At 35.8% G+C, this 13,132-nt stretch overlaps 1 protein-coding gene and 1 pseudogene across 7 annotated transcripts in view; both read left to right on the forward strand.

The window, feature by feature from the left end:
* Positions 1-13,132, forward strand: part of PPFIA2 (PTPRF interacting protein alpha 2) — a 466,996-nt gene that overhangs the window by 338,833 nt on the left and 115,031 nt on the right. For all 7 annotated transcript variants that reach the window (XM_044914754.1, XM_021689861.1, XM_044914752.1 and 4 more), the window contains one exon: positions 11,067-11,288. In XM_044914754.1, the coding sequence (XP_044770689.1) occupies positions 11,067-11,288 (222 nt within the window). The remainder of the gene's footprint in view (positions 1-11,066; positions 11,289-13,132) is intronic.
* Positions 9,427-9,587, forward strand: LOC123324904 (annotated as a pseudogene).

Genomic DNA, 13,132 nt, shown 5'->3' on the forward strand with positions numbered 1-13,132 from the left:
TAAAGATTTTATTTATTTATTTGACAGAGAGAGAGAGAGCGAGAGCAGGAACACAAGCAGGGGGAGTGGGAGAGGGAGAAGCAGGCTTCCCGCCGAGCAGGGAGCCCGATGTGGGACTCGATCCCAGGACCCTGGGATCATGACCTGAGCCGAAGGCAGACGCTTAACAACTGAGCCACCCAGGCGCCCCAAGGGTTCCTTCTTTTCCACATTCTCACCAACACTTGTTATTTCTTGTGTTTTTGGTTTTTTTTTTTAACCATTCTGACAGATGTAAAGTGATATCTCATTATGGTTTTGAGTTGCATTTCTCTGATGGTTAGTGACGTTGGGCATCGTACCATGTGTCTGGTGACCATCTGTATGTCTTCTTTGGAAAAACGTCTATTCAGGTTCTCTGCCCATTTTTTAATTGGATTGTGTTCTTAGTGTTGAGTTATATAAGTTCTTTATGTATTTTGGATATTAACCCCTTATCAGATATATCATTTGCAAATATCTTCTCCCATTCATAGGTTTCCTTTTGGTTGTTTATAGTTTCCTTCACTATACAAAAGCCTTTTAGTTTGATGTAGTCTCAATAGTTTAATTTTGCTTTTATCTCCCTTGTCTGAAGAGACATTATCCCAAAAAATGTTTCTACAGCCAGTATCAAGGAAATTACTGCCTATGTTTTCTTCTAGGAGCTGTATGTTTATCACATTTGGCGTGGAATCCACTTTATATTTTTATTCAACTCTCCCAAGGATTATAATGTGTAGTCATGGTTGAGAATAACTGATATGGAGTACAGACATTATGTCTGCTTTGTTCTAGGTTCTAGATTTGCAAGGTTTGTAAATAGATGATTTATATATGATGAAACAGATTTAAAGAGTCAATATAGAATTAGAAATAATAGCTGTGAATTCCATGCTGTAGATTTCAGAACAAAGACAAAATGTGGTTATTTGTAGGACAAGATTTGAAATATGAGGTCGGGTCTGATTTCTGAGAGCTAAAAAGCAATATGGAAATTAACATAAACAGTCTAGGCAGGCCCAAAATGTCCAAAATCATAGCCTTGAAGCCTTTGGACTCCTCAGTGTTTAAATACTTTTTGGTCCTTATGAATTTTGTTAATGGTCTGGTTGCTTGCTTTGGTTTACTCTTTTTTCCTGTATTTTGTTACTTTTGGGTAGGAATCTTCATATTCTGAGCCACCCAACCCAGTGTCTGGCATACGGTAGAGGCTAAACAGTAGAGTTTTAGTGCTTGAGTGAATGGATAAATGAAATACAAGTAGAGATTGAATAAATTGATAAATGAAACAGTGAATGAACAAAAGTAAGCAGAGAGAGAGAAAGAGAGAGAGAATGAACAAAAGAAAGAATGGTATGTGACACTGGAATACTTGGGTTCCTGTTTGAACCTCATTACTTTTTAGTAGTGTGACCTTAAGCAAAATACCTATGTTCCTTGCTTCAATTTCCTTTTCTGTTAAAATAGTGTGCTACAGGGATTAAAGAGTTTATGCACATCATGCACTTGGAACAGTGCCTAGTACATAGTCAGAACTTAACAAATGTTTGTGAATTGGCGTAATTATTACAAACCCATGCTTGGAGCCAGAAATCTTACCAGCTATATGTCTTGGGTAGGTAAGTATCCAATAAATGGTATCTATTATTATTAGTTGTCATTATTCTAAGGGAAGATACAGTCTTATTTGAGGATTTGGAGGCAAATCCAAATTTGAGAATTTGAAGTAAAATGAGGAGTATAATGATCTCTTAGAATGAAAGGAAATAATATTTGCTAGGGCATCAGATTGGCTGAAGTCTTCCAGAGTCCCTCCCTGAATCCATGCTTGGTCTAGGATTTACTCATAGAGTTCACAAAGAGACTTCACTATTGGTCTGTGGAATCCCTGATTGATTAGGTCTTTATTCTGTTACCTTTTTCACCCTAACATTGCTGACTCACATAGGAAATTTCCAATGAACTATCAACTCTAGTTCTTTTTTTTCTTATTATTTTTATGCTTATGAATGTTTTCCCTGTCTGATTTGTGTTATTTCTTTATTTTGGGTTCTATATTTCAATAGTACTACATTTCTCTTCTCACAGAATGAAATATATTTTATAAGACTTTGCCATTTTGTAGATTCTCTCTAATCCTCCACAGAATTATTAAAGCTAGATTACTTATGTTATGATTGCAAATCTTAGTGTAACTTTTTTGATCAATCAGTAATTTATCTCTAACCATAATATTCATAGAACTGTTTTTAAAAATGGAATGGAAGGGCTTGGTGTGACCCCTTAAATGCTGATAAGTTTTAAGTGTATCTGTGCTTTTAACATCTGGATTTAATTAATGGTAAGATAAATTCCTACTTTCTACTCTTTGGCCTCACCTTTTCTTATTTTCTCTAGAGAGATTAATAAACCACAAGAAGTAAAATGCGTAAGAGAAAAAGAGATCTACTTGAAATTCCTTATGAGAGAATCAAGCACTTATGGTTTAGATATGAAAAACATGGGAAAGGAGGTGTCAAAATGTACAAATCAAGTGTGGAATTATGTTCATAGTAACGTTTAAGTTATCATCTGCCGTAGTGACTATAGTTAAGAATATTGTATTGTATATTTGAAATTTGCTAAGAGAGTAGATCTTAAATGTTGTCACTACAAAAAAGAAATGGTAATTATGTGAGGTAATGGATGTGTGTTAACTACCTTATTGTGGTGATCACTTCACAATATATACATGTATCGAATTATCATGTTGTACATGATATGCTTATGCTTACACAATGTTATATATCAAATATATCTCAATGAATCTGAGGGAAAATTATCAGCTGTCAAATATAATAGCTTCTTAGGGCAGGGGGAGGTCAACCAAGTATTCATTCTGCATAGGCGGTGTCCATCTACCTCTAAAATCTTATAATTAACATAGCTCCTAAATCCTCTGGAATACCTTGTCAAGAAAAAGCCATCCAAGGGGAACTTAATTATTAAGTTATACTAATATAGCACTTTAAATGCCCTCTGTTCTGTACATTCAACAAGCATTATCTTACCACTTAAAAGAAATGTGAAAATTATTCACTGTTATGTTTCAGAAACTGCTGTTCTTTGATGGAGTAGAAGGGCAATGTGTAGCCACTAAAATATGCTCAAAATCAGCAGTAACTGTTAAAGCATCATAAAATGCAGAATAAAAATGTGCACATTAGTAATTTAACTAGACTACTATTTTAAAAAAAAAAAAACATGTTACAGTATTTTTTAAATAAATACTAAAGCTAGAAGTAAGATGGAAAAAATATTAATGGTGAGGTCATTTTATTGAAGATTATCAAATACAAAGAGAACCATATTTCCAGTATTTACTTGATAGAAAATGGAAGAACATGTTTAAACTCCTGGCTTTATCTCAGGATTATCTGTAGAAGCAGTAGGACTATGACATGGTAAGACTTCTGGGACTTCGTACACTTCATTTGGTCTTACTTGTAGACTGTATATTTCTACCATTTTTTTTATCTTAATGTGCATTTATAATAATGGTTTCCTTAGTTTACATCAGATTTTTCTACCATAAAGATAATTCATCTATATTATGCTTTAAAATAGGGCATAAAGGACTCAGTTCTATTTTATATATACTTTTTATGAAAACATTTTTTTCATAAACTTTGTGCAATGATGGCTGGAAATATTGTCTCCATATTTTATTTCTTTTTGAACCCTTACTGTTTTTCCTAAAACTCATCTTACTCATTAATGGAAACTTTCATTCATTCACTCATTCATTCATTTAACAAATACATTTTTTTGTAGAAGATGCTGTTCTAAGTCACTAGAGACACAAGTAATCAAAACATTTATTCAGTTAACAAAAGTTTATCTCATAACCATCATGTGTCAGGCATCATTCTAGGTACTTGTGATACACAAAAAGAAAACATATAAAGGCTCTTTCCCTGCTGAAGCTTATGATCTAGCAAGTTGGAGAAGGTTAGCAGATAATAAACAATAAATATAGCTAAGCAAATCATCTAGTATGTCATAAGGTGATATTGAAGAAAAGGTAAGGTAGAGAAACACAAAAAAATCAGGAGTCTTGGGGAGACATGGAGGTAGGAACAGTTTGCCCTTTTAAACAAAGTGTTCAGGGCTGGCTTCATTGAAATAGTTGAGGTTGTTAGCCGTGTGGAATACTAGTGAAGAATGTTTCAGTCAGTAGCAAAAACTAAAGCCAAGGCTGCAATGTGGAGGAGTGATTGACTTATTAGAAGAGCAGTGAGGTTGCCCATGTGGCTAAAGCAAGAGAGCAAGTGGGAGAATAGTAGGAGAGAGGTCAGGGAGGGCAGGGCTTGGAGGGGAGGGCAAGAGAGTAGGAAGTGGGAGGCTGTGGTTATTGCTTGTTATAATATTTTGCTTTTGTACTGGGTGGGATGGAAAAGGATTGGAGTGTTCTGAGCAGAGGAATGACTTGGTCTGACTACCATGTAACAAGATTACCATGGATCATTTTGGCTCTTTTAAAAAGGAAAGTAAGAGGACAAGGTTAGAAACAAAGAGACCAGTTAGAAAGTTGTTACAGTAATTCAAGTGGGAGTAGATGACCCAGACATCATGTGTTGAACAGGAAAATCCAGCTACAAATCCCAGGTGAGGATTGGTATGGAGGATGGCAAAGATGATACCAATGCCAATCACCAGAAGTAGGAGCCCATAGATCTTGGCCTACTGCATCTTCTAAGGATTCAGAGTTGTCAAAGAGGATTGGATACACAGATGTTCCTTGACACACAAAGAGGTCATGGAAATGGGTCCAATTCAGATATGTCACAAGGTAATGTTCAGTATTAGATGTCACATGCAGTATTTGGGTTAAGCTTATACTAGGGGAATTGATTAGGCAAAGAAAACATTGATCCAAGACCCCCCCCCCCAAAAAAACGTGCCACGTGTTTATCTGGTAGAGGAAACAGAAAAATCAAAGGTTGGGAGACACAAGTGGGTTTAGGATTTTCAAGGGGACCAGTATAGCTAGAATGGAATAGACTATAGCAAAAAGATGAGAGTGGGCATAGATGGGCAGATGAGGTGGGTTCTTGAGATGATACGGGTTTTTTTTTAAAGATTTTATTTATTTGTCAGAGAGAGAGAGCACAAGCAGGGGGAGCAGCAGGCAGAGGGAGAAGCAGGCTCCCCGCTGAGCAAGGAGCCTGATAGGGGACTTGATCCCAGGACCCCAGGATCATGACCTGAGCTGAAGGCAGACACTTAACCAACGGAGCCATCCAGGTGTCCCTGATATGGGTTTTTGAGATCATCGCAAGACCTTGACTTTTACTTTTTTTTGGTCTGCCCACTTCCCATCTTTTTGCTATAGCCTATTCCCTGCTCAGTGGGAGTCTGCTTCTCCCTCTGCCCCTCCCCCTTGCTAGTTTTCTCTCTCTCTCTCTCAAATAAATAAATAAATAAAATCTTTGAAAGAAAATAAAGATAAAATTCAAAGAGTATCACAAATAGTATCTTCTCTCTGCCCCCATATCATAAATATGTAGGCAAAACCTAACTTTATGATAACTCATTGCATTGCCTAATAGTTGCTTATTTGTGTTACTTCTCTGCATGATGAGACTTTTCTTGATGCAGAAATGTATCAGCACATTTAAATACTTCTTTTTTTTTAAAGATTTTACTCATTTATTTGAGAGAGAATGAGATAGAGAGAGAGCATGAGAGGGAGGAGGGTCAGAGGGAGAAGCAGACTCCCCGCCGAGCAGGGAGCCCAATGCGGGACTTGATCCCGGGACTCCAGGATCATGACCTGAGCCGAAGGCAATCGCCCAACCAACTGAGCCACCCAGGCGCCCTCAATACGTATTTTTTAAGTGAATATATAGATACACTTAAAATTCTAACATTTGAGCTTTTATTGCATTTGAAAATTAATAATTTAAGTATAGTCTTCTACAGTTTAAAATAAGACATTGAAAGTCTTCATAACCTTGTGTTAGGAAATAATTTCTTGATACAATACCAAAAGTGCAAGGCATAAGGGGAAAAATGATAAATTGGACTTCATTAAAAATAAAAACATTTGCATTTCAAACAGCACCATCAAGAAAGTGAAAAGATAATCCATAGACTGAGAAGAACTATTGGCAAGTCATATAACTGATAAAGGACTTGTATCCAAAATATATATTTATATGGAATTTTTATAACTCATTAATAAAAAGACAAATAACTAAATTAGTAAATGAGTAAAGAATTTGAATAGACATTTCCCCAAAGAAGATATGTAAAAGCCAATAGGCACATGAAAAGATGCTCCACATCATTAGCTATTAGGAAGTGCACATCAAAATCACAAGGAGATACCACAAGATACATACACACTAGAGTAGCTGTAATTAAAGAGGTCATGTGATGTGAGGAGCACTGGGTGTTATACGCAACTGATGAGTTATTGAACACTACATCTGAAACTAATATATGTTGGCCTTGAATTTAATTAAAATTTTTTTTTTAATTTTTAAAAAAGCAGTAACAGGTTTGGGTGAGAATATGAGAAATTTGAAGTCACATCATTGTGAGTGGGAATGTAGAGTGGTGCAGCAATTTTGGGAAATAGTACTTCAAAATGTTAATGTAGAATTACCATATGATCCAGCTATTTTACTCCTAGGAATCCACCCAAGAGAATATAAAACATACATCCACACGAAGACTTGTACCCAAATGTTCATACCAGCATTATTCGCAGTAGCAAAAAGGTGAAAACAGTCTAAATGTCTGTTACCAGATGAATATATAAATAACAGGTAGTATATCCACATGGTGGAACACTATTCAGCAATAAAAAAATCTGATAATAGCTACAGCGTGAATGAGTCTCAAAAACATTATGCTCAGAGAATAAAGCCAGTCACAAAAGGCTATCTATTCTGATTCAATTTATGTGAAAGGTACCAAATGGGCAGGTTTATTGTGGCAGAAAGTAGTTAAGTGGTACCTAGGGCTCGAGGTGGGGGTCAGCTGCAAATGATTGCTAATGGGTAAGGGGTTTCTATTTGGGGTGATGAAAATGTTCTCCAAGTTAGATTATGTTGATAGTACACCTCTTTAGGTATAGCAAACATTATTGACATTTATACTTTAAATGGATGAATTTTATGGATACAAATTGTATCTCAATAAAGCTATTTAAAATAACCACTGAGTTTTCTTTTAATTCAATAATTTGTCACTTCAATTCAAATCCCACAATTTATTTTAAAGATAAGTCTACATAACAATGATTTGGAACAAAAGTTGTATTATTTCTCTAAGATATAAATCATAGTTTTTATATGACCTTTTACTCTGAAATTATGAAATATATATTAAGCTCACCACAAAATATATTTAAGGAGGTTTGAATAGGTGAAATGTTACACATCTTTAAGCATAAACGATTTATAAACACTTCAGAAAAAAACTGAGGTTTCAAAAATTTTCCCATGGGTAGTCAAAGTAGTATAAAGATGTTGTAGTATACATCTGTTGCTAAAGGAATTAAAAAGGTTAACATTTTAAGTGTTTTATTTTAGTTGCCTGATTACTGTTTATATTTAATTAAATTTTTCTTGCCTTGAGCCTGTTAAAAATATGCAATTTTTAAACAAGATTTTAATGGACCTCAGGTGCACAGAATTGGAATAATCATTTTTCTAATTAGAAAATTAACATGATTCAGTTGACTGAACAAATATTTGTCGAATGTGTGGTGGGTGTGTATACAGTATATTCTGTATACACACACACACACACACACACACACACTACATTCCTGGTACTTGTCTATACCATATAGCATGTATAAGTGTATCCTGTTGATTTACATGTTCCGAGTAAAGGCAATATGGTAAAGGTTAGATGAACTAAACTGGGAATTCAAAGTTCTGCCTTTTAATTCAAATCCGCTCTGTGTGATTACCTGAGTCTCACTTTCTCTCAAGTTCTTCAGGGCTCTAGAATTCTAAGTGTATTTTTTTTCCAGTTATATAAAATATTTTCTAAAAGCAAAAATTTGTTTTCTAGTGATTTTTATAGTTTCTAAAAATCGTCTTTTTTAAGATGACTAGAGAAAGTCCTCATTGTAAGGAGTTAGAAGTTCTATTAAAGCTTACTCTTGCCTCGTTACTTGTGAGTAGTATAGAGAGTTCAAAGATATTTGCTATTATGAAAAAAAAAAAAAAACCCAACCCTGTCATATCATGCCTCAGTAATACCAAATTTGGACATAATTGACTGGCAATTGGCTCTAGCCTTCTTTTCTTTCTTTCTTTTTTTTTTTTTTAAAGATCTTATTTATTTATTTGAGAGGGAGACAGAAAGCGGCAGAGGGAGAAGCAGGCTCCCTGTAGGGAGCCCCATGTGGGGCTCAATCCCAGGACCCCGATCACAGAACCCAAATCCCAGGACCCCGGGATCATGACCTGAGCCAAAGGCAGACGCTTAACCGGCTCAATTACTGCCTAAGGATTATAAACTGGCTTTTCTCAGTTCAATGCACAGATAGTTGTGTCCTGTATAAAGGTCCCTATCAATGTTTTTGCAATTTATGCCCATAAAAACTGTCTAGAAAGTTGGTTTTTCTTTAGCTTCACTGTTCCTCTACTTTGTATGTGACATTGCATGCCTCGGGGGCGGGCATAACTTTGGAAAGAGTTCTTCTGATCCCTCAGCAAGCAGCCATCTCAGCAATGGGAGCCGCTGAAGGAGTATCTGGATCTCAGCAGCATCTCCGATGTTCCTACGTATTTGCAACACCTCTTACTTGTTGTGCTAGATAATTAGATGTTCAGTGTCTGCAATATAAGAGTTCAGCAATATCTTCAAGGTATTAGGTCTGTAGATCTGGCATCTTTAGATACCATCTTAAGACTAACTCCATCTTTTCTGCTATTTTAATTTAGATTTTCCAGGCTGTTTCTCCATGTGTTGGTTATTGAACTTTTTAAACACTCCTTGCCATTTGTCTGCATTCCCTTTCTATTTTCTCTTTCTCACTGCTTTTTTGGTGCTTTCTGTTCTCCCTCTTTTCTCCTGCAGTCAGTCAGTTTTGCTCTAATGTGTCATTTGCATTCCTGAAAGTTATGAGCTAGGCAAAATTGCACAATAAAAAAACACAGGGCTTGCGGAAGAATAGGAGTTTGTGTCACAATTTTATCAATGGCGTAAAACAAAGAGATAGAAAACTAATTAAAAATGTAGCACAGTTTTATAGGTTAAATAGTCAAGAATTGCATAAATACTATAAATATGACTCTTTACTTGGAAAAAGACCTGAAGTTTGGGTGTTGGATGTGTCTCAGGGTTTGTGCATTATATGCAGTGGTGGAAGGAGGGGTATTTGAAATCAGACAGGAAAGCTTTGCGCAGTGGCAGTATCGAAGCCAATGAGGTTTATCCGAGGCGCGATTATTGCTAATTGAAATCAGACAGAAAATTATAACACAGTTGGGGGTGGTTTGACTCAAAGCATGTGGTAAACTGAGGTGATGTTAGATGTTTGAGGAACGTGCATGTGTCTATTTTGTGTATTCCTACAAAGCTCAGTTCAGTTAGTTATAGGTTTCTGTGGTTAGCCACTGATTCTCAGGAATGAATAGTGCATAAGAAAACACAAAATTTAGAGCATAGTATAACATATAGGCTGTCCAATCATTACGTTGTACACCTGAAACTAACGTAACATCGCTTGTCAACTATACTTCAATGTATTAAAAAAAGACAACACAAAATTTATATAATATTCAAATTGTTTCTTGTATCTGTTGTATTAAAACAGATGCATGTTTTCCAAACAAGCACTATAGCAAAATTAACTGTACTTTCTTTGCTTTCTCTCAACTTATTTCTTTTTTTATATGTTTATCTTTTTTTAATTTGGCATTCGTTATTTGCATCTAGATTAAAGCAAAGTGCATCATCATTTTCTTATTTTGACTTAGTTGTGCCCTTTTTCTTTCTTTTTTTTAAATTTTATTATGTTATGTTAATCACCATACATTACATCATTAGTTTTTGATGTAGTGTTCCATGATTCATTGTTTGCGTATAACACCCAGTGCTCCATGCAGTACGTACCCTCCTTAATACCCATCACCAGGCTAACCCATCCCCCCAACCCCTCCCCTCTAGAACCCTCAGTTTGTTTCTCAGAGTCCATAGTCTCTCATGGTTCATCTCCCCCACGATTTCCCCGCCTTCATTTCTCTTTTTCTTTTAGTGCTGTTTGTCCCCAGTGGTTGCACTGTCTTCACCACAAAGCTTCTCCAATGCAGCTGGGCTGTAGGACATGCTTCTGAACACATGGGTCACCCTGTTTCTAGGCAGCAAGGGGGGAAATCAGTCTCAAAGTATTTAATCCTCTTAAGCCTCCTTCATGTGGGTTGTGTGCACTCAGGACTTTTATGTTCTTAGCAATATAGAAATCAAGGCTTTTTTTTACATCACACTTTTGTTCCAGCTAGGTCAGATTCATACCGGGAATAACCTTCTTTAAAAGAAAAATGTGTGTAAGTTCTTTTTGAGTGTCATTGAAAATAAAACTTGGCAAATGCACACAGGATCTTGAATAAAAATAGAAAATATTACAGTTTCTGTCTTCTTTCGTATTACTTAGTAATAATATACTGTTTATATAAGTATAATATTGTTTATAATAACTTTTGAATATAATTGATAAAATAATAGCTGCCATTTATTAAATGTTTAGGATACACCAGTGTTTTGTGCGAAGTTAATATATATATATATATATATATATATATATATATATTTACAGCTTCCAGTTCAAATGCATCTGTTAAGCTATTTGAAAATTACTGATCTACCTTTGTATTTAATGTCTGTTAAGAGTTTTCCTAAAAACTTAGTTTTTCTTCAAAACTAGTTAGAGTTCTTATTTCTCACTGTGAAAGCTCTATCAGTTTCATTTAAGTTCATGAATTTTAAATTGAAGATGAAGAATATCCCAAGTGCCATTTCTTTTTCGTTTCCTGCAGCGTTTGTCCAATGGTTCTATAGACTCAACTGATGAAACTAGTCACATAGTCGAACTACAAGAATTGCTTGAAAAGCAAAACTATGAAATGGCTCAAATGAAAGAACGTTTAGCAGCCCTTTCTTCCCGAGTGGGGGAGGTGGAACAGGAAGCAGAGACAGCAAGAAAGGATCTCGTTAAAACTGAAGAAATGAACACTAAGTATCAAAGGGACATTAGGGAGGTAAGTGATTCACAACACTTTCCGTCTTTGCTTTCCGAACCCTGCTTCTGAGAAGCTTTCTCCAAATCTCCTCTAATGGCATATAATGTTTACATCACAGAAGACCATGGTTTGGGATGCATTGTATCAGTTACAAAACGTGTCCACAAAGGCAAAAAAGAGTTTACTTCATCAACCTTTAAATAGGTATACAAAGAAAATTTGGTATCAAGTTACAGACAGGGTAAAAACTTTCTGTAGTTTGTAATGAATTTTTAACATTTTTAAGCTGCTAATTTTAAATAACTTTAGACGTGGGTATGAATAATGAATTGCCACACTCTTAGCATATAGGAATACTCAAACTCGCTACTTTATATTTTCCCCCTTTTATTTTGGTGTTGTGTCTGTGAGTGCGAGTGAATGTGAATGTGGGAACCTTTCTTTCTCTATATCTTTGGTTCTTCCTAGACATAACGTCACTTCATCTATTTAATAGAGTACTTCAAAGTTACTGCAAAAAGATACAAGGAGATGATTTATTTGTAACGTCACCTAATCATCTTACCAGCTAAGGTGAAATACTTAGAATCTCACTTTTCGCTCTATTAATTAAAAAGAAAATTATCTGTATTTGTGGAAATTTTATTTGGTAACCTTTCACCTTTTTCATTTTTACATATTCTTTTAAATTACATATTTTTTATCTTTTTAAATATTTTTCGTATATAATTAACTAGTTGTTATTGAAGTTGACTCTATTGCATATATTCATTTCTTTTCTTCCCATTCCCTCTTGAGCCCATTTTACATTCTTTGCCTCTAACATCCCATCAAAACTGTTCTTACCAAAGTCATTGCTAACTTCCGTGTTGTTGAATGCTGCACTGGATCCAATCATCACTCCCCGTAGTAATTCTTCACTTGGCTAAAAGCACCCTATACTCCTCTGATTTTCATCCATCTTTACTTTCTACTCTCATCTCAGGCTCCTTCATTGGTTCTACTTTCCCTAGACTTGTGGTGCCTTCCTTTCTCAGTCTACCTTCACTTGCCTGCTAAGTTCATGCAGTCTCGTGGCTCCAAAAACCACCCACAGCCTTATGACTCTCAATTTATATCTCCAGCATATCCTATATCCTGATTGCCAGATGCCTGGAAAATTAACATATTCTCAAAATTAACATATTCAGGACTGTTTTCCTATTATCCTCCCATCCCCAAGAAACCAGACTTTCTTATAGTCTTACACATCCCAGCTGTCCTCAAGGCCATTATCCTTACTCAGATCAAAAAACCTTGGAGCTGTCCTTGGTACCTCTGTTTCACTCACACTTCATTTGATTCAGCCATAAATCTATTACTTCCAACTTCAGGATATCAATAATGTGACCTCTTCTCGAAGTATTCATGGCTCTTCCTTATTCCACACAACCATCATCTCTCACTGGATTATTACAATAGTCTCCTGGCTGGTCCTCCTCCTGCTGTTGACCCACTTCAGTCCATACTCAACATGGCAGCCTGAGTGACTTTTTATAATGTTAGTCAGCTCAAGTTAATTTCCTGCTTCAATGGCTATGTACCCTATTTACAGTAAAATCCAAGTCCTTGCAGTGTCCTACAAGCCATGTACGATCTCCACTACCACCTTCCTGACCTCTTCGAAATCACCTCCTACTCCTTCATCCCATTCTGTTCAGTGAAGATGGCCTCTCAAACTAGCCACACCTATTCTGTTGCATTTTCTTTTCCCTCTTCCTTTTGCGCAAATGTTTTCTTCTCAGTGAAGTGTTCCCTAACCTTGTTATTTGCACATATATACTCTCCCTCTTCTTTCATTTTCTTTGTTTTATCTCACAGCC

The sequence above is a fragment of the Neomonachus schauinslandi genome, chromosome 5 (assembly GCF_002201575.2).
Source record: "Neomonachus schauinslandi chromosome 5, ASM220157v2, whole genome shotgun sequence".
NCBI classification, from domain to species: domain Eukaryota; kingdom Metazoa; phylum Chordata; class Mammalia; order Carnivora; family Phocidae; genus Neomonachus; species Neomonachus schauinslandi.